This window comes from Lipophrys pholis (assembly GCF_963383615.2).
Source record: "Lipophrys pholis genome assembly, chromosome: 6".
NCBI classification, from domain to species: Eukaryota; Metazoa; Chordata; class Actinopteri; order Blenniiformes; family Blenniidae; genus Lipophrys; species Lipophrys pholis.
Genome location: NC_137629.1, coordinates 24,175,991 through 24,196,354, shown reverse-complemented (window position 1 = coordinate 24,196,354; position 20,364 = coordinate 24,175,991). Strand labels below are relative to the sequence as shown.

The window sequence follows — 20,364 nt, the reverse complement described above, 5'->3', positions numbered from 1 at the left end:
CTTTGATCGTGTTTTCCACTATTTTACAAAATGACTCAATTCTTTTTATTTTTTAATCTTTTTAATTCATTGTGTAGCTTCAGATAATTCCCTGTTTGGCTGTAATTCAGCTGATTGTTTGGAGGTTACAGGTAATAATTCCACTCCCCTTTATATTGAATGGCTTCTGTTGATGTGGCCTTTGCAGGTTTTCACGTGAAAACATTTGACACGTCCTCGTGAATTTTCACAAAAATCATACGTACTTTGTTAATTTTCTTTTATACTGTAGGGCTTTTTTTCCCCCCGCAAGGTGGTAGGAACAAAAGCAATGTTAGTTCTGGCCGGTATATGTCACACTACTAGAGAAACTCAAGTGCAAACCTCCAAAACATCAGATTAAAGAAATACTTCATTCTGTTCTTGCAGCAGAGAGAGAGAGAGAGAGAGAGAGAGAGAGAGAGAGAGAGAGAGAGAGAGAGAGAGAGAGAGAGAGAGAGAGAGAGAGAGAGAGAGAGAGAGAGAGAGAGAGAGAGAGAGAGAGAGAGAGAGAGAGAGAGAGAGAGAGAGAGATAACGAACGAACACAATCCTCTGTGGTTGCTCAGACCTGGACAAAGGCTGTGGCCTCATGTGTGCATCTTCTGCAGAGGCAGGCCACCGGTCCATCACAGGACAAACTCAGTCACACACTGCCACAGAAAGGCTGGGCCGAGGTTGAACCCACAACGCCACCGTGTGGTCGTCTCAAAATCTCATTTTCTCAACGTCAAATTTACCACATTGCAGTGAGATAACAAGACATTGTGACCAAATGATGTCGGACACTGACACAAAGCGAATGAAAATTGTTGAATAATCATGATAATAATGTTGCCATGCCAACACACAATTTTTGCAAAAGAAGCTTACACATTTTATTTCTGTGGAAATAAATTGATTCATGTTCAGCGTAAATATTAAAGGTGTATTTCTGTTCAGTCTGATAGTTCCTCTTCCTTTTGGCCAAATGTGATCTGAACCAATTTGCTGTAGATGTCCAGGTGCTTGGAGGACAGGTAGGTGCCAAAGAGGACCTGCAGCGGCAGGACGAACTTCATCTTCCTCAGGACGGGTCTGGACAGGTCCACAGAGAAGCGCAGCAGCGCGCCTTTCTCCGGCAGCGGCGCTGTGGAGTATCTGGACGCCAGGCCGGCGTTGAGGGGCAAGGCCATGAGGATGGGGTACACCCAGCCTCCGAACGTCCCGACCAGCGCGCCTCGCAGCAGGCAGCAGGTGGGACAGTTGAGGTCGCCGGACAGCAGCGGCTGGGACACCGCCGTGTTGTACAGGGCGTACGTGGTGAGGAACGGCAGCACCGCCATCGGCAGGCCGGAGGCGAAGCGCGCCTGGCTGACGTTCAGAGCTCTGCGGTATAAACTGTTGGAGACCAGGCCCGCCAGGGCGGCGTTTCCCCCGAGATACAGCGGTCCGTAGAAGAAGAGCTTCTGATCAATGTCAGGCAGCCGCTCGAAGTTCTTCAGCAGCATTTCGCTGATCACCACCCGGTTCAGCGCCTCTCCGGAGAGACTCGCCTTCGCTGTGTTTTCCGACATGCTTATTAAAGTCGGTTCAAAGCCACAACTCGTTTAAATTACTCCTAAAATGACAAGAAGCTGCCCAGGAGCAAGGACGCAGGGCGCAGACATGTTTTACCCAGGGTTCATAGTGAAAGTAGGGTTCTATTCTGCCCTGGGTACAACCTGACAGGCAGAGCCCCGCCCCCTCTTCCAAACTTTAAAAACAAACACACAGTATAAGTATGAGTGTGTGTGGTTGTTGATTTCTCAGTGTGTTTGCCCTGTGAAGGACATGCAACCAGTCTCGGGTGTATTCTGTCCATTGGCTCCAGCCCGGTGACCGTGAATAGGGTAAAGTGTAGAAACCCAGCTTCAACTCATTAAAAAAAAATTTTTTTTTAATGTTATCTTTCATCTCTCAAAAAGATGTCAAGCACCCCCCCCACCCCCCCCAAAAAAAATACAAAGATATGTCTCTTTCTCTTCTGATTTAATAGCAATGCCCTTTTGACTATTTATACCTCTCCCTTGTATTTCTTTTTATTTGTTTGCAAAACAAAGAAACAAAAAAGGATAAAGCAATATAGGAAATGGCTTCACCTCATTTCACATATTACAGTACTCATCCATTGTAATAATCTAAGTATTTAAACACCTTTCAAACCATTATACCAGGGCTTGATAGACTGGAAACATACCATAAGAATTTAGTGTGCCGGAGAAATTAAGATATAGCCGAAGCAAACAAAAATACTTATTCATTCAGACCTGGACTCTCTTTATAGAATTTATTGAGAATGTACCACTCACTTAACAACACTAATAATACAATAGCATCATATGGAAGACCAACTGGATTTGGTTGGCTGATTGTGACGGTTACACCTTCCGTCCAACCTTCGAACGTGCATATTCACAAATTTATTTGAAAGAAAATAAACACGCAAGGAGCTACCGCCCTCTGTACCTGACAGTCTGAGCTCAGGTTGAAAATTCCAGTGTTGAGTGGGCGGTGCGTCGCCATAGCATAGAGACTCTTGCATAAAGAAGATTCCAGACGTCGCCATCTTTGTACACGACAAGTCCGACTCGGTTTCCGAGTGTTTTGATCATAACCAGTAAACTTCCACTTTTGACCATCACAGGTGTTATTTGAAGGTAAGAGCAGTTCTCACAGTGAAGCTTATAAGCTGCTTATTTGCTTTTTCTGCAGTTATTTTGCCTCTCTGCTTTTTGCTAACATTAGCCACTTAGCTTCTGTGATGTTCGACGACTCGCCAACATGGCAGCCGTTTGTTCCGCTGTTGGCTTCGTCCCTACAACGTTATTTTTTTTCCATAGAATAGCGCCTTTTGTACCTCATCGGCACGGTGGTATTGTCTTCCAACCATCTAATCAAATCCCAAACTGCCTTTGTTCTGTGTGTAATGTGTTCGGCTGTTGTTTTTTTCGTCGATGGATGCAGCCCTGTCGGGTGTGTTTGCGGCCTTCACGCCCGCTGAGTCCATGTGTTGATCATAAGTTTCCGCAGGCCTGAAGTGAAAACGACCTACTCGGTTTTGCTAATCATATGAAATTAGGACATGTTAAAGTGTCTCAACAGCCCACCGTTGTTTTCTGCAAAAAAAACACAACGTAAATAAGTAATTTAAAATCTTGTTTTTTAAAGTAATTCCATTTAAAACGGTGCAATGTTGCATTATGTAAGAATGTATATATGATAACGTATTATGATGATTCTATACAAAGTGTTTATTTCCGGTGATTTTGCGTACCTGGTTTTTAAAGCTTCCTTGCGGTTGGTCTTGTTTGTTGACATTGAGCACGATAGTCATTACCACACACAGGTCAATGTGTGCACTTGTAAACGAGGTTTTATGTCGGCAGGTTTTAATCTTTACGAGCAGAAACCGCTCAAAACTTGTCGAGGAATGTACATGCCACAGTATTCTGTTTTATATCCGTGTGTGCTTCCTGTAGTAACTCATGGGCGCTGTACACAACCAGAATACTCTGTAAATCACTGGTTGACCCAGAAGAGTTGTTTGTATGCAAACTCACTGAGAGCCGGGATTAGTGAGATTAGTTCATGGTAAATGCAGTGCGACAAGATTTTTTAAATATGAGGATACACGTTTTTTTATTGGGTTTTTTTTAAAGCTTGCAGGACTTCTCAGTTTTTTATTGCACTTTTGTTAACTATTGTATTAGTACCTCACCATTTTTATTTTTTTTCTAGGTTTTGCAGATGCGTCACTTGAAGCGAATGCGTTCCCCTGACGTGTGGCTGGATGAGTACACCTGGGAAGAGAGAATGGCATTCCCCAAGAGGAGGAAACGAGACTCGCACAGCAGTGAGAGAGAAAATGGATCCAGAAGAACTGAGCGTCATCATAAAACGTATGAAGGGTAAATATCTGAGTGAAAAGCTCGGCATTTTGAGGTACAAGCATATTTTGCCCCTCCCGTTTTTGTCAGCGGGCCAGCTGCACAAGACCTTACAACTGTTAAAAAAAAAAAAAAAAGAACATTTAGTATAGTTAAATGTTTGTTTAAAAAGCAGATTAATTTTGCAGGGCTGCTGTAGCAAGTCACATCAGATTGCCATGTGGCTGGTGAGTGTATGGAAAAATCCATCAGTCTGAATTTTAGAAGGATAAAATTAGATAGGGCCAAAATTTGAAGTATAAACTACTGGCATGCCTTTTTGATGTGATAATCAGTTTTAGACTGAGTGCAGACAAGATATTTCAACAAGTTGTTGGTGTCTTGATGAGCAATTATTATTTATTTTATTTATTTATTTATTTTATTTTTCTACAAAGTGGCTACACAGCCCTTCACAGCTCACGTGTATATATTCAATTCTTTTTCTTAGACAGGTTGTTGTTGTTTATAGTCCATTTCGTACTTTGCGATTTAGATTGCAGAACACAAAAATAGTCCTCCGTGTGTGTATTTAACTTTGTTTTTAACACTTTTTCACCACAAGATTTCTTCAGTGTTGTGCAGTTCTAGCTTTCTGTTGTTATGGAATGCATGATGGCCCATGAGGTTTCGATTCAGTGTTTGCAGATCTGCTCTAATTTTAATCCTGTAGAGAGGCAGATTTGTCCCTGGATGACAACTGATACCAGCAGGGTGCCAAGGCCTTCTGGCTTTCTTGGTCTTTTTTAGATGCCTAAGAGTCAACGTGAGCAGATTTTGTGACGGTTATGTCAAAATTCTAGGTATTTAGTAGTAAGGCGTATATAACAACTTCAGATGTAAAAGGAATCTGTCGTTTTCTTGGATTTCTTGTTTTGGCCACGAATGGGTTAAGGCGTGACTCCAAATTTACAAGTGTAGAATCTCAGATTGTATTTCGCACCATCAGGTTGTGATGAAGATTTTCTGCAACTTTCAATATCTTCCACTCAGCTCTGCCAATGTGACGCCCAGTCATGCATACGACATCTCCAGGAAGAAAATACTTTATTTACCGTGAAGGGTGGTGTTTAAATTATGAAAAAAATCTAGACATTGACGGCTTTTCGTTGGTATCTGATGTTTTTATACTCATAAAAGTTGTATGTGTACGGTCGTAATTTCTAAATTACCTTCTCAACCGCTATTGACCACATGGCCAGGTGTTTGGTGTCAGGTAAATCAGTATGTTGCTAATTACAAATGTTACATAAAAGGCTCGGGGATAGGGTGTCAGGTAAAAGGCGGACCATTCGCACCATCGCAGCCACTCCTCATTTTAAAGCCTGACAACAGTGAAGAAACTGGGCCACATCTTACCTGACTGCCCTGTTGTGTTTTCGGTTTAACTGTGTGTCGTTTTTGTTTAACTGCAGGCATTACCTGGAGACCCGTAGTCAGAACCAGAGACTGGATTTTCACGAAGCCTACATCTGCGACCACAGATTTGACATGGTTTGTGATGAGAACAGTCGTGAAGACCTCTGCCGAGGCGAAGCTCTCGACTGGCACCACTACAGCAAGTCGTCTGGTCGCAGTGCGCGCAGCCGGCGAAGCAGGCAAAGGGACAAAAGGCACAGACGCAGCCACTCCCGACACGGGTCGCCCTCGGTACGAGAACATCCTTTTCTTCTTCCCCTCCCCTTTGTCTATATCACCAAATCAAAAGGGGTTGTTATTTAGCCAAAGCTTAACACCCATATCTTTGTCTTTTTGTATCTGAGACGTACTCCTCACTGTTAAACATTATTTCAAGTAATGACATGTAGTGGGCTGGGGTGGCACAGACTGTAAGGGGACCCAGTAATTGAGCTGAGATCTGTTTGGGTAGTGTTTTCCCAAGTAGAAAATTGACATGCATAGAGGGAGTAAACCCCATGTAGAAAAAATGCTATTCAATCACGTTCAGTTTTTTTTCTGTACTACTCTGAGAAAGTCTCTCATCTGAAAATCTTGTTGCCATGTTTTTCTTCTGTAACACACACTATGTGGTGGCTGCCGGCCTATTTCTCTGATGGGGCTGAATTTGAATTTGCTGCTCCGTCCTTCCGTCCATTCGCCTGGTGGTGTTACTGAACGGGCTGAATCTATCCACCCCTACACCTCCCCCCCTTGGCCCGGTTGAATGAATGACGATGTCGCGTTGTGGTGGCCTGGTGCTGGCTGATGGGTTATTGATGTGATGGCGGATTGCGGCGGGTCCGGTGCAGAGGAGGAGCCATCACCGCAGGAAAAGATCCAGGAGTGTTGAGGATGATGGCGAGGGTCATCTCATCTATCACAGTGGAGACATGCTGAGAGCCAGATGTACAGAATATATACCTTTTTTTTCTACTGTTGTTCACACTTTGTCTCTCTTCACTCTCTTGTCTGGTTTTTATTTCCAAACATTCATTTTTTTGAGCTATTTGGGCTTGTAGACGTAAATGTTTTGGTTAGATTATAGCTCTGTCAGTGTAACATTAAGTTTTGATTTATAAACAGAAGCCTGTTTTAAATTTGTTTTGCTAAAATGAGAAATGTAACAGGCAGTGAATCAGCAAAAGGGCAGTGCTTCACTTGTCAGTGCTTGACGTCTAACTTGAACTGTCTATTTCCTGTAGATGAGATTGTGTGCACACTAGGAGAGGGTGCCTTTGGGAAGGTCGTTGAATGCATTGATCACTCCAAGTAAGTATAAATAATCAAATGCACTCACGCTTTAAGATGGGGAATCTGTTTTGGGTTTTTTTAATTCTAATTTGTTGACTTTCTTCTCAAACACTTTTTTTTTCTTTTTTTTTCCAGTGACGGGGCTCGAGTAGCTCTGAAGATCATAAAAAACATAGACCGCTACCGTGAGGCAGCTGTGTCTGAAGTAAAAGTTCTTGAACAGTTGAAGTCTCTCGACTCTGACAAGCGATAGTAAGTAACCGATAACGACACGAGGAGCGTTTCTATGGTCGTATCCGTGTTCTAACAAGCACTTTGCTGTTCTTTCTATTAAAGCGCGTGCGTACACATGCTGGACTGGTTTGACTACCACGGTCACGTTTGCATTGCTTTTGAGCTGCTTGGCCTCAGCACCTACGATTTCCTCAAGGAAAACAACTTCCAGCCGTTTCCAGTCGAACACATCAGGCACATGGCACATCAGATCATTCGAGCCGTGCAGTGTGAGTATGACAAAGCCTTTTTAAAGAATATTGGGTGTTTTTGAGGGGAAAAAACTGCTCACAGGTTTAAAATGTATGAATTGTTTTCCTTCAGTTTTGCACAAGAATAAGCTGACCCACACCGATTTGAAGCCTGAGAACATTCTGTTCATAAATTCAGAATACGATATGGAATACAACCGTGATATGGTAAGTGTACTGAATAACTGAAGTTTTAATCTTTTCTTTCAGCCGTGTGATCCTCATAGTTTGTTTTTGTTTATTTTTGCCTTTAGAAACGAGATGAAAGAAAACTAAAGAACCCAGATGTGAAAATCGTTGACTTTGGTAACGCCACGTACGACCACGAGCACCATACCTCTGTGGTGTCGACTCGTCATTACCGCGCCCCTGAAGTCATTTTAGGTGAGTGCTGTTTGATTTGCTGCTCCCGAGCCTCTCAGACGGGTTAAGAATAGAGATGACTGGCGGACGTGTCTTTCAGATTTGGGCTGGGACCAATCCTGTGACGTCTGGAGCGTCGGCTGCATCCTCATCGAGTACTACCTCGGATCTACTCTGTTCCAGGTAGGGGGCAGCAGAGAGCACAGTTTGTCTCAATAGTCTAGTTGTTACTTTGTTTGATGAGTTATCATGTTTTGTTCTCGCAACCAGACACACGACAGTAAAGAGCATCTTGCTATGATGGAGAGAGTCCTTGGCCCGATCCCCAGAAACCTCCTGGAGAAAACCAAGTAAGAGCTCATGACTGTTCCAGCACACCTGGAATGACGGCTGGTTCCTGCAGCGAGAGCCCAGTCTGACGCTTCATTTGTGTTGTACAGGAAGCGGCGGTACGTTCACCGTTACAAGCTGGACTGGGACATGCACAGCTCCTCTGGGAGATACGTGAGGAAGCACTGTAAACCCCTGAAGGTGAGTCGACGTGTCGAGGCAGTGAGGAGAGACTTCCCAGCACGGAACTCTAAAGACTGCCACATGTGGCATGCACGTTCCAATATTTACAAACCTCTGTCATTACTGACCTCATGAACATCTGACGCCCTCTCAGCAGAACTTGTTATTTGAGGAAAGTTTATTAGAAATAAAAAAAAAATCATTCCTTCAACCCTTGATCTGCATTCCTGCCATTTTAAAGCCACGTGAAGATTCAGGAAATGATTCTGACTTTTTAAGCTGCAGGATTAATTTGCTTTGTAGTTTAGAGTGCAGCAATAACAGACATGAAGCTACAGATTATGGTTTAGAGGGAACAGAGGTAAGGATACTCATTTCCTAGAAAGTTAGTCGTCCTACATCTTTGTCCTCGCCTGTCAAAGTTTAACAGGCTACAGTTTGTCACATCCAACAAGGAGTTGATGGAAAGCATTTCTATGTGGACTTTCCAGGGCAAAAAAAAGTTTCTTTAATTTGAAAAATCATCTGTTAAATCAGCATCAGAAGTCTCGACAATTGAAGTTTGACTTTATCCCAATACTTCTCAGTGCAGTCTGTCTCTACATGGACTTTGTAAGTTATAATAGTTCACATATGTGACGTTAAATCAAAGTGACTGTTTTGCTTCTTCCATCAGCATTACATGGCATGCAAGAGTGAAGACCACCTGCAGCTGTTCGACCTGATAGAGAAGATGATGGAGTACGACCCGGCCAAGCGTCTCAGTCTGGAGCAGGCCCTGCGACACCCCTTCTTCTCCTCCTACCACAAGAGCAGCAGCAGCAGCAGCAGCAAAAGGAGCCGCAGCAGCAGCAGCAAGAAAGACTGAACTCCTGAACGTGACCTTTGTTACGACGCCCGACTCTCTGAGAGAGGTTGACTTTACTGACTGCATCAGTCCACTGCCCCGCTCCGCTGTGATTCTCAGTCTCACTCAACATGTTTCCAAGCATAGCGTGTTTTCCTGTAATAAATTCCTCAATGTCATGTTGTATTTATTTGCTCTCATTCAAAATGATTGAATTTTTTTTTTTTCAAAAAGTTTCTTTTTTGGTGATGTTTGTTTCTGGTGATGGTTGTTGTAGCAACTCTTAATTCTGTCTCACCAGTAATTGAAGATTGTAAAACAATTTGTACATAGTTTTGTTCACATCTCTATTTGCTGGTTATGTAAAATTTGGTATTCTGTATTTTCAATAAACATGACAGTAACACATGCGTTCCAGTGATTGGTCAAAGTAGGTGCAGTAGCTCGGTTGAACCACACGGTGGCAGTAAATAGCCTGTCAGGACTGAAGTGGTCTGAAGTGACAGTTCCGTGGCCATCAACACTTCACATTTACTAAAGCTTCATTTAAAACCCGCTTGTGAAATGGAGATCAGGCTGATTAAAGGAATAAAGTTGAGTTCTTTACAGAGAAAATACAAAAAGTGTGAAACACTGAGGAGAAAATATTTAAACTTGAGTTGATCCACTTGTATAATTATTCCCGCTTCGTGTATAAGAAGGGAATATTTGCTTAAATATGTTTATAGCATTATGCTCTTCATACTTCTCAAGTGCAGTTTTAACCTGCTTAACCCTTTTTGAAGTTTTTTGTTTGTTTGTTTTTAAAGTGCAGAATGGCTTCTTACAGCCGGATGAGCTATTTATTTAATTTTATTCATCGAATTGACTATTTCCCCTCCATCGTACACGAAAGAGCTTTTCTATCCCTGATTGGACGGAGCTGATCAGTGATCAGTGTCACTCAGCTGTCAGCCTGCAGCCTCCCACGTGGTCCGCAGAGCGGGTGCGTCTCAACCAGTTGAGCGTGCAACTTTTTAGGAGGACAAAACAATTGGACGCGTCGGTAGTTGCGCTTTCACGTGCGTGTAGGATACTCTCTAACGGGAAACCACAGACCTGCACGTCAGGAGGCGTCTCTCTCTCCCCTCTCACTCTCTCTCTCTCTCCCCTCTCTCTCTCTCTCTCTTTCTCTCTCTCTCTCCGGTTGGGGTCCAGATTACTCCCATCTGCGCTCCTTGTGAACCCGGCGCGCGCCGCCTTCAGCCTCCAACTCTAATTCAGTGCGTGTCGAGCCGTCAGACTGGTTTGTTGTCGCGGTATTCAAAGGGAGCCTGGTTATACTTCGTTCGTCACCAGATTCTGGTTATTTTTCCTTCATCACGAGGAGTTTGACTCAAAAAAAACCAAAATGGATAAAGACAGCGACTCCATCGCTGAGAGCAAGACGGCGTGTCAGTGCGCCCCGCAGTCGGTGGTCCAGCGGTGGATGCCAGGTTTTTCCATCGCCCTGTGCCTGCTGATGTCTCTGAGCTCCATCACCGTGTGTCTTCTCATGAGCTTCAAGACCTACCAGCTGGAGAACCGACTGCAGATGGAGATTGACAGGGCGTCCATCTTCCAGCCTCCACACAAGTCCGGACTGAACGAGGATGGGACCCTACCTTCAGATCTGAGAACCCCCATCGCAAAGTTCGTGGAAGAGGTACACGTCTCCTGTTCTGGATATTATGGACAGTTGTTGATGAATGCATGTTTTGTGCCTGCGATCATTGCGCGGAGCCACCGCTTCCATGTGCGTAAACCGTGCGTAATAATAAGGAACATGTGCAGAGAGATTTTGCAGATACACAAACAGGGCACTTTTTTTTTGGCAGCCGTACGCTAATTATTCCCTGATAAATTCCTTTTAAATGCAAGACCTCAGGGATCCTACTAACATGCAGCTGGCCAATTAGTCTGTGGTTATAGGTCTTTATGGGGTGACATGACCACTGATGATGAATACCAACCTGTAATCTATTCACAGGCACACAACTTGAGCGAACTCTCCTCAAATAGAGCAGCATCTCCTACTGTCTATGGTAGAAACAATGATTTGATGATGTTGGTTTTAGAGAAACATCCAACAAGCAACATAAAAACTGAGTCCCTATAAACTCTGCTGTTGCAGTAATAACCCACACATCAATGTTAACCTGTCGCTGCAATCTGTTTTTTGTGTGTTTGCAGAAAGTGGTGGGTCTGATGCCGAGATTACGGACAGCCCGGGATGTTGGCCAAGAGTGCTCCTGTCCTCCAGGTACCGTTCTTTGTAGCCTCACTGCCGTCCTCTGAAACAAACACCGGTCATCAAAAGGCGATCTGTGTCAGTCGGTCTCTCGTGCTTCAGGCAGCCCACAAACAACTGTCGGCGTCTGCTTGTGTGACCTTGTTCCTTCTTTGTGTGGAAGGTCTCTGTACTGAGACAGCAGGGCTCAGCCCTCAGCAGGTCAGCGGGGTTTGGGACGTCCAGCCTGCAGCCCCGTGTCAGAGGGGGATGCTCACTTTTATAGATGGAGCAGCCGTGTGCCAAGGCTGGCCACGTTTGGCTCGTGGTGTTGGTTACAGGCGTCGCAAGAGCTCCTGGGATGGAGAACATTGTGTGATGCACATCATGTTACACACGGATTCCCATATTAAGCTTGTCGAATGAAAGAAAAATCAGTATTCATGTGTTCTGGTAGGGCATGAGCTTCTTTTGGACTGAACTGCAGATCAGCTGTGTATTTAACGGTTAAAAAGAGCTGTTACAGCCCACCTATAAGTTGTTTCTAGATACCCCCCCTGCGCCTGCCACACCAGGTCGTGTTGTACTGAAGCTTGCATTCATGACATTCCTGTTTCAGTAACAACAAAAAAAGAAAAGAAACGAAAAACAATTTGCAGTTTGAAGTGGAATCTGGCCGTCATTTTCTTCTTGGACTCATGTCTTTCCCTATATTAGTGTAATGAAAACTTTACGCGGACGTTTTAATCCCTACGACGCTTATCTGCAGACCTGAGGGAATTTTCTTTGCGCGGCTCTTTGTCTCTTTCATCTCGGAGTCTGGGTGTGAGGAGCCTCTCACAACAAGAACAGGTGAAAGTGTTCACAAGTGGAATTTCTGGCCCACTTTCAACACATTCTGTTTTCCAGTCTGAGGTCTGCTGCGCTGGGGTTGTTCGCTGCTCTGCGAGAAGAAAAAACGAAAAAATGGCCGTTGAGCCTGTGAACTTACTTGGTTTGCTTTTTGGATGCAGACCCACTTTCATGAGTCGGCATATTAGAAATGATGGATAACTGATTCCAAGCTGATCAGAATTCAAATGCAGTGCACTTTTCTGCTGAATTTTCGTGTAATCGCCTCATCAGATGACATTTCCGTGTCAAATATTGCATCCAATTTTCCTGTCAATTTCACCGAACTGCTGTATAATCGAGTGGTTTTGGCGCTGACATGCAGTCCTTTCACAACCGTTCAGAAAGTCTATTTAAAGTCCTTCTTTGCAGTTCCTTGTCTCTAGATGTGGTGTGTGGCAATTTGAGGGAAACAAAAGGCTTTTTTTGTTGATGTTTATTGCGGGTTTGATTCAAGTGAATGCCCGAGGACTGTTTTCTCATTTCTCGGCAATTAGATTGCTCAATACAGACTTGTTAACATTTCTACAAAAAAATGTGTTTATTTCTAAAGGGAGACTTTCCAGTCAATAAACTTTCTCTTATTCAACTCCCAGGGGTTTGCATGTGGGTACGTAAAGCTGTGCATGTCACTGCTGTGAATGCGTCCGTATGCATGTTTTTTTCTTTCTTTCTTTTTTTTTTTTTTGCAGTTCACCTGCATTTTGCCAGTTTACAGTTTGCAAGTGGCTGCGTGTGTGATGCTTGTGTGAGTTTTGGTCCCAGGGCCTTTGAGGGGCCGACAGAGGCATCTCTCTCTCAACACGACACTGTAAGAAGAGACCCCCCCCACCCCCCACCCCCCAATCCCCCCTCCCTTTACCACCAACTACTCACCACCTGTAACTTGAATCTCTTACCATCAGGATCACAGGCCAGGGTATTTCTGCCTGTATGTGTGTGAGAGACACCTCACCACACAGCAGCGGTGGCATGTGTGCCATTAAAGCCGTGCCCTCTGCATCAGAGCGCTCGCCTTTCAACATGCATTTGTACAGGGGCCCAAGAGGGGGCAGCACCTGCGCAGCAGCACTGAAAACCATCATGTTGAGTATGCCAGAGTGATACTTCTGCTTCTTTGAGGTGGATTCAAATATTTTCAGGCATGTCACTGCGAGTTTCCTCTCTCGTCCCGCCAGTGGATGCAGCATTGTGACACTTTTATGCCCCACGTTATCGCTTGGACTGTCGTTAAGTTCTGGACAAACTGTCACCGGGTCCAACTCTGCTTACAAGCTTACAAGTGTTTGCAATTAACGCCAGTCTGTTCCCTCAACATACGGCCGCACACAACATATGCTCTCGCACGCGGGACATTCATGTTCGCCGGCGTTCATTACTTACACATGAGCACAACACCTCTGCGGTGCCTCGGCTAATTGGATTCATGTGGCGGCGGCATGTGTCCCATGCAGGGGAGAGTGTATTGTCATCTTTACAATTTGCATTTAAAGGCTGTTTAATGGGTCTCACACTGGCTGAGGGGCACAAAGTCTGCCCACACTTTGGCAGGGGGCGAGAAGTAACTGCCAGCCAGAAACACCCATTAATATCAGAGTCAGCAGTCGCTGCGGGACCGGGTGTTCAAAGCAGTAGTGGTAATGTTTGTTTTTTTGGGGGAACCGAGGATTTTTGTGGTCTTCGGTGGCGTGACCTTTTGAACTTTGAAAGCATGACATGACATGATCTTTGGAGGTTTGCAGCTGCACTGTTTCCCACATACAGACGCAGTTTTCTGTATTTTCTGTCACATGTGTAGTGCAACAATATTGGATGTTCACATTGAACTTGATGAACGAGTATCTCTGGCTGCATGATGAAGTAACACTTTTGAAGAGAAAACTGGACATCAATTTGCCAAAGCACAATGAGGCTGGTGTCAAATCACAAGCAGGTCAGTAGGCTGCCTGCGAACTGGCAAATCAGAGTTTTTGTTTCAAAAAATAAAGACAACCTAAATATTTCGGTCATTAGGCGATTGAGCCTTTCACAAGTTAGGACGCCCAGTCCAAATCTATATCTCATGCACACATTCACACTTCGACAATTTCTCTTGATAAATTCTATTTTAAAAACAAGTATTGTGGGTATAAAGTAAGTAGAGAAAAGTAGTGCAAGCACTGGAAAAACATGTCAATTCTACACTGAGTACACTTGCTATGAGGCGACGGGGCCTTCCACTGTATTATTGTGCATTAAACAGCAGTGTAGAATACATCGAGATGAAAACTGGGAAGAGCATAACAAGTCTTCTTCAATCATCCGTCCACTATGTGTACCGTGTTCCTGATCCGAGCTGTGAATCCAGGGGAAACCCTGCAGGCCGATACTCCATTGCAGGTCAAACGCAGAAAGGCAGACATTCACACTCACGCCTGCAAGAATTTATGAGTCGGATAACTTCAGATGCATAGTTTTGGAAGAAAGATCATGCCACCTTCACACAAAAAGCTTCCAACTGGACTTCATCGCCCCTTGAATTGAGAGTGCGAACAACTCCTTTTGTGCTTCAATTATTTATGATTAACATGTTTTCAGTTTATTAATTGGAAAAACATAGTATGGTGTCTTCATGGGCATTGTAGCCTGTTGGTTTTGATCATGTTAAGACCGTGTAATCAACCCCAACCCGTGGTGCTGCTGTATTTAAGAGGTCAGACCTCTGTCTGTGTAGTCGGATCAATTTCCATCAGATAAGAGCTCATTGATACGCAGGCCTCCTATATTGATGTGTTTTATGTGTCGTTTAATTAAGAAAGCATGCTGGACAGCTGGATTCCTTCACGCATTTGGAAAATCGACATGCCGGCAACACTACAGAATACAGAAAAAATAGATTTAAGTATTTCTTCTCGTCTTATAATCCGACAGATATTTTATTCCCCCTCATGTGAAACCTGGAAAAAGCCCACGTGTGCTCCCAGCTTGCCTGGGGATCAGCGACTCACCTCGGAGGCAGAGGGGAGGCTGCGTGCTGTCGCTGCCCAGCATCCTGCTCTCCCACCTGGAGGAGATGAGGAGCGGCAAAGCCAGCCGGCTTTTGGAAGATGGAGACCCACAATGGGGCCAAAGTACCCCCAGGGCTGCATTTTGTTTTTAAAGGTATAATAAATCTGACAGGAAGCTTGTAGCTACCTATACCATCTATCGCCACAGGAACAATACATACGGCATATAAGATCCATTAACGGCCATTTTAAAGCAATAAACTCAGGAAATTTGTTTTCATAAGCCGTCTTGTTTAAGATTTGTTCCACTATGGGCTGCAGCTACATTAAAAGGCCGGACCTCAGCACATAACTTGCTGCGTATGTGCACGTGTGAGCTCCTGCCCCTTTTAAACAATGTGTGTGTGCGTGCGTCTGTGTTTTGTGTGTGTGTGTGTGTGTGTTTTGTGTGCACACGTTTGTTTTGATGTCTGCAGGCACATGTTTTAGTGCCGCTGCCGCTGCCTGACTGCATTACTTTAAATTCACGGTTGAATGAAGTCCGTTATGAGGCGGTTATCCTGTGGCAGAAAAATCCAGGTGTTTTATTTCTTTATGCTGGAGGGGAAAGAGTGGCGAGTAAAATATACACTTTTGGAAAATTCGAAATGATTTCTGTCCCGCTGCTGTACGGAGTCAAGTGTCTGTGCACGCATGTTCGTGCTTTGAGGTTTTCCAGTGTTGGTCCGTCAGATGTTTTCTGTGGTATGAAACCGTCTCTTCTGAATGAAGATATGAGTCAGAACCAGACAAATCCAACTTCTAGTTGAGCCCACATTTAGTTGCAGAACTGAGTTTTGTCAGCTACTGCACTTGACAGTATGTACGTCTCATAATTTATACATCTGTTACATAAAACCGCTGTAGATGTAAATGTAAACATGGGCAATTGGTTCTCAAATAGTAGATGTGTAACGGTTCAACAAACACGGTGATACCTTGTCAGGATGGAGGTATCCCAGTATCCCGCTACGCCCCTTCCTCACGGTCGAACCTGCAGTGTGAGCCGTGTGAGCTTTGCATCCCCAGCTCACGCTCATCGTTCAACTGACGTGTCTGCAGTTCTCCCGTCCCGCCAGAGAGTCATAAATACGAGTGACTGTTCTTGGTAACTCCTGGTAAGCTGATCTTGGAAGGGTTGGACTGTGCTCAGTTTATTTGTAGACGGATGGAGGAAATATTTAGTTTGGAATTACTGTTGAAGTCACAGGCGGAATGAGAGAAAAGGTTGTAGATTTGGATTCACAGGTTGGATTGAGCAATACAGTCCAGTACCTGGTCTGTGGTGAATACAGAACACACATTAATGTCTTTTGAAGTCTGAAGCGAAACATTGCTTCTCACAAGGATTCATACCGATTTCCAGTGACGTCTTATTGCCCCTTATCACTAAGAGGAACCACACAAGTTGAAATGCATGGGCAACGCTGCTGCATGTACGTATGTATGAGTTGTTAAAATAGTAAAATGACTTGTACATGCTGTTAAAACAACAATTAAACACTCGATGTTAACCGTTGATAATAAGGGCAGCCATCTTGAAAAACAAAACACAGGGTCCCCAGAGCTGGCCTGAGTTTATCGTTACTGTCGTGGAATGATTAAACTCTGTAGTCACTTCAGTCTGAAACTCCCCAAATTTTTTAATTATTCCCAGATAAGACTAATTGATGAGGCCGAGCTTTCAGCATGTCACTCCAGCATGTCCAGTTTCCACTCACCTTCATGCTTACTGCTAATATAGCTAATAACCCCCCCCCCCCCCCCCCCCCCCCCCCCCCCACACACATGCATGTGCAGACTCCTCCCCTCCCTGTCTCTCATCACCTTTTTTTTAATAAAGTTAGCTTTGTAAAACCACAGTGTTTAACAACACAGCCAACATTCTTCCTGTTGAAAAATAAATAGCTGGACGCAGGCCGGCCATTCGCCAAGACGGGGAAATCCTCAAGGACTTGAGGAGTGAGCAGAGGAGCAGAGGGGGTGGGCACCGACGCCCCAAGACGTGAGGGACACGTTCAGCCACAAGGAGCTTTCTCAATCATAAAATAAAGCTGGATGCAATAACCAGTTGACTTAATATCGTCTTAGTTGTCACAATTTGGCTGCGGCCATTAAAAGCAGGAATTCATGTGAAGCGTATCGGGACTTATTCTAAAGGATCCATGTGTTTATGTTTTAGCATGAGATTGTAGGTCATCACCTTTTGGCTCGCAGCAGAAACAGTGGGAGAAGGAGCCAGCTATTGGGAAACAGCATGTTTATATTTATATCATTGTCTCGTCTCAGGTCAGGCGGAGAGCAGAGGAAGTACTCAGGCAAAGTTTTCTCACGTGCAGCATATCTCTGATGGCGTGAACCAAAACACGAGGGTTATTTCCTTCTGCAACATAAACCGAGAGGGGATGAGGGTGTTTTATTTATGTCCACTGGTGGACATAAATCTGAAGCACGTCCACATTTTGAGCGATATCGCACATTGGATGCGTTCACTCTTTAGCGCTTTACCAACACAGGGTCATTTGGAATCCATCCAAGCTGACGAGGGCCAAAGTCACAGTCCGGGTTGGGGTTTATATCATTAATGAATCCAATAACTATTGGGAAGGAATATTTTAACCATTAGAATTTTTATTCATTTTTTAACAATAACGATTCCAACAGCTCCTAAACTGTTCTGAAATCAGAAGTTTATCAATTTAAAGTCACATGGCATCGAGCTTACACTTGATTTAACAAGATCATCTGATTTACTGCTTTCCTGATGCTTCGCGGCTGCACATGAATTGAAAATGCCAATATTTTTCAGCAGCTCGGTGTGCATCAAAAGCATCAAGTGGTGAGTCAAACCATCGGGACACAAATCTTCAGTCTTGCATTACTTTAAGCGCGTCCCCGCAGAATTATCCACAGTGATCCTGGAGCTATTAAATCAGAGTACGGCGCTTGAAAGGTTGTATTTGTTGCAGTTGTGTCTTCTACCTAGTATTCATTTGTATATTCAAAGCCCCATCCTCTATACCTCTTTATTCCTCTTATGGTCGGGTGGCTGGAGGCAAATATCTTGCCCTTTACAAAGGATATAGAGATAACACTATAATAGATGTTTTGTCTTAAATATGTCACCCAGTCAGTCAGCATCACAGTATTTCAAGAAGATTTTCTCTCGGTCGTCGTATTTGCAGGATGAGCCGACACTGCCTTGAGAAGGAGGAGCTGTAAAAGAGGGCAGAGCAGCGCCAAATGTGGAAACTATCATGATGTTTTGTTTAATTACCACAAGTGGCAGGTGATGAGGAGAATAGCCTTTTAACGGTGGGGGCAGAGAAACTCTTTAACACCACCATGTGGCCTCTTGCTGCTGACGGCACCGCGAGGTCTAACAACCCCTCTCTGTGCCGCTCTGTGTGACTGAATCTCTTTAATAATGCATCTGATTTGACGGAGCAGCGAGGATCTGGGAGCTAAATATTGTGAATGTATGTCTTTTGAGGAGTAAAATAACGTTATCACTTCGGCGCTGCACCAGACCTGCGAGGCATTTAAAGAGGCTTTCCTTGTAATCCCGTCATCTGTTAAGATGTCCACAACGGATAGAGATTCAGAGAAACAAGTTTCCAGTGTCGGTGTTTTATGGGTCAGTTAATCCGTCAGGAATGTAGCGAGGCCGAATCCAGCTGCACGCAAACACACCTGGATTTATTGGACAGATTGCATCTCTGGAGCCGAACCCAGACAAACAGGGAGGCAGAGTTGGTGCAGAGGTTATTGTTTATCCTTCCATCAGCCCCAGACGCAGGGGCAACAACCTGGGTATGTCCCCCTCTCCCTGACTGGGAGCCATGGGGGCTGCTGGAAGTGTGAAGCAGAGCATAGGTGATCCAGATGGGATTGTTGTGCCTGAACGTGCCCCTGCTTATTGTAAAAGCTCCTGGACAGGCTCGCCACTCTCCCAGCACCTCTTTAATGAGAGCCAAGCTCATAAAACTGAGCCTGAAACCTTTGAACAAGCCCTCAGCATCACTGGTGCGTGTTATTCTGTCCTAGCAGGGAGGCAAGGCCATGCTAGAGCGTAGTGCAGGATACCTATCAACAACTTAACACCACCGCTTTGAGGGAGGGGCATATTTACATCTCAGGCCTGCTTTCTCTCTCAATTTGACCTCTTTAATGGCATCTTTCTTTTTCGTCCCTTTACTATTTAATTTACTTTTCTTTTTTTTTCTTGTGTTCTCTCTTCATGCAGCTTTCTCTCTCTCTCTCTCTCTCTCTCTCTCTCTCTCTCTCTCTCTCTCTCTCTCTCTCTCTCTCTCTCCCCATTCTTGTCTGTATTTATATTTCCAGGGGTGTATATGCAGGGCAGGGTCTGGGGTCTGGATGGTGTGAGTCTGCAGCACATGCAGTTTGGGTCAGTCTGTTTGCTGATTGTATACATTAACCCAAAGTTCAGCCAGGAGTGAGTGTGGAGGAAGGGTGATGGTTATCGCGCATACTGTAAACATACAATGAAGATATGCAGGTGGGCTTTTCACAGGGTGCGTCGGTAGTCCCACAGGTGTGTCTGCAACAGACCCGTTTTTTTCTGTAATTTATTCAATTCTATTTTATCCGGCTGTAATTTACTGAAATAGAAATGTAGATGACTTATGGAAAATGTATTAATTCTAAGATTTAAACAAACAAAAAACATCACTGTGGAATTCCTATAAATGCCTAAATGGACACCATGAAAAAAAAAAAAAGAAAGAAAGAAACTTTAGGTGGTAAAAGTTAACCAACCAAGACGTATGAGGTTGTTCTGCACTCATGTTTACAACCAGATGGAACGCATCCACGGCTTGACTTGGAACCACAGTGTCTCCAATTAAACCATCAAGTTGACTGTGTGTGAAACGGCCTGGGTTGTTGACCCAGTTTAGCCGTTTTCCAGTTTTATTCCTGAGCAGAACCGTAACAATGCCCTTCAACATTACCCCGTCGAAGTAGACTGGACCGCCGCTTGGCAACGCATGAACACCCCGGCAATGTCTGCCACTCCACCTTTGCATGTTTCTCCTTTTGTGCCAGCAGGTCCGCGGCCTCGCCGTGATAATTTGTGTTGAGCGAGTGCTAATTGGTGCATCGTGGTGGTGGACACTCACACACATCCTGACTTGCCACCATTAAATTGAACCACTTGGTTTTCTGTCAGGAGGGCTGTCGCTGCCGACACTGCCCGGGCCATATGGAGGCACAGATGGAGCGGGTGGGGGAGGAGGAATACGGAGAGACTAACTATAGTGAAATATACTGCACAT

General features: G+C 44.5%; 3 protein-coding genes across 6 annotated transcripts in view; 2 read left to right on the top strand and 1 right to left on the bottom strand.

The window, feature by feature from the left end:
• Positions 1-69: 69 nt before the first annotated feature.
• Positions 70-1,681, bottom strand: tmem126a (transmembrane protein 126A). Its single transcript, XM_080465863.1, has one exon. The coding sequence runs from the start codon at positions 1,571-1,573 to the stop codon at positions 956-958; it is 618 nt and encodes a 205-aa protein (XP_080321989.1). The 5' UTR covers positions 1,574-1,681; the 3' UTR covers positions 70-955.
• A 765-nt stretch (positions 1,682-2,446) lies between these two features.
• LOC308111102 (dual specificity protein kinase CLK4-like) lies at positions 2,447-9,308 on the top strand. 4 transcript variants are annotated; one of them, XM_080465847.1, is made up of 13 exons: positions 2,447-2,695; positions 3,777-3,937; positions 5,380-5,614; positions 6,214-6,310; positions 6,607-6,673; positions 6,791-6,907; positions 6,992-7,158; positions 7,253-7,347; positions 7,434-7,563; positions 7,643-7,725; positions 7,813-7,892; positions 7,983-8,073; positions 8,732-9,308. In XM_080465847.1, exons 2-13 carry the CDS (start codon positions 3,786-3,788, stop codon positions 8,921-8,923), a joined length of 1,506 nt encoding a protein of 501 aa, XP_080321973.1. In that variant the 5' UTR covers positions 2,447-2,695; positions 3,777-3,785; the 3' UTR covers positions 8,924-9,308. The 4 variants fall into 4 exon arrangements, with proteins under 4 accessions (XP_080321973.1, XP_080321972.1, XP_080321975.1 ...); XM_080465846.1 differs by having other exon boundaries at positions 2,559-2,695; positions 3,777-3,946; XM_080465849.1 differs by lacking the exon at positions 6,214-6,310 and having other exon boundaries at positions 2,560-2,695.
• A 612-nt stretch (positions 9,309-9,920) lies between these two features.
• col23a1b (collagen type XXIII alpha 1 chain b) overlaps positions 9,921-20,364 on the top strand; it is a 116,598-nt gene continuing 106,154 nt past the window's right edge. Inside the window, exons 1-2 of the mRNA XM_080465864.1 lie at positions 9,921-10,586; positions 11,114-11,183. Of these exons, the coding sequence (XP_080321990.1) occupies positions 10,293-10,586; positions 11,114-11,183 (364 nt within the window). The 5' untranslated portion in view covers positions 9,921-10,292. The remainder of the gene's footprint in view (positions 10,587-11,113; positions 11,184-20,364) is intronic.

Coding starts and splice junctions, on each gene's coding strand:
- tmem126a (XM_080465863.1), bottom strand. CDS start 1,573: ATGTCGGAAAACACAGCGAAGGCGAGTCTCTCCGGAGAGGCGCTGAAC.
- LOC308111102 (XM_080465846.1), top strand. CDS start 3,786: ATGCGTCACTTGAAGCGAATGCGTTCCCCTGACGTGTGGCTGGATGAG. Junction 3,947..5,379: donor CATCATAAAACGTATGAAGG/GTAAATATCTGA, acceptor GTTTAACTGCAG/GCATTACCTGGAGACCCGTA. Junction 7,348..7,433: donor TGGAATACAACCGTGATATG/GTAAGTGTACTG, acceptor TTTTGCCTTTAG/AAACGAGATGAAAGAAAACT.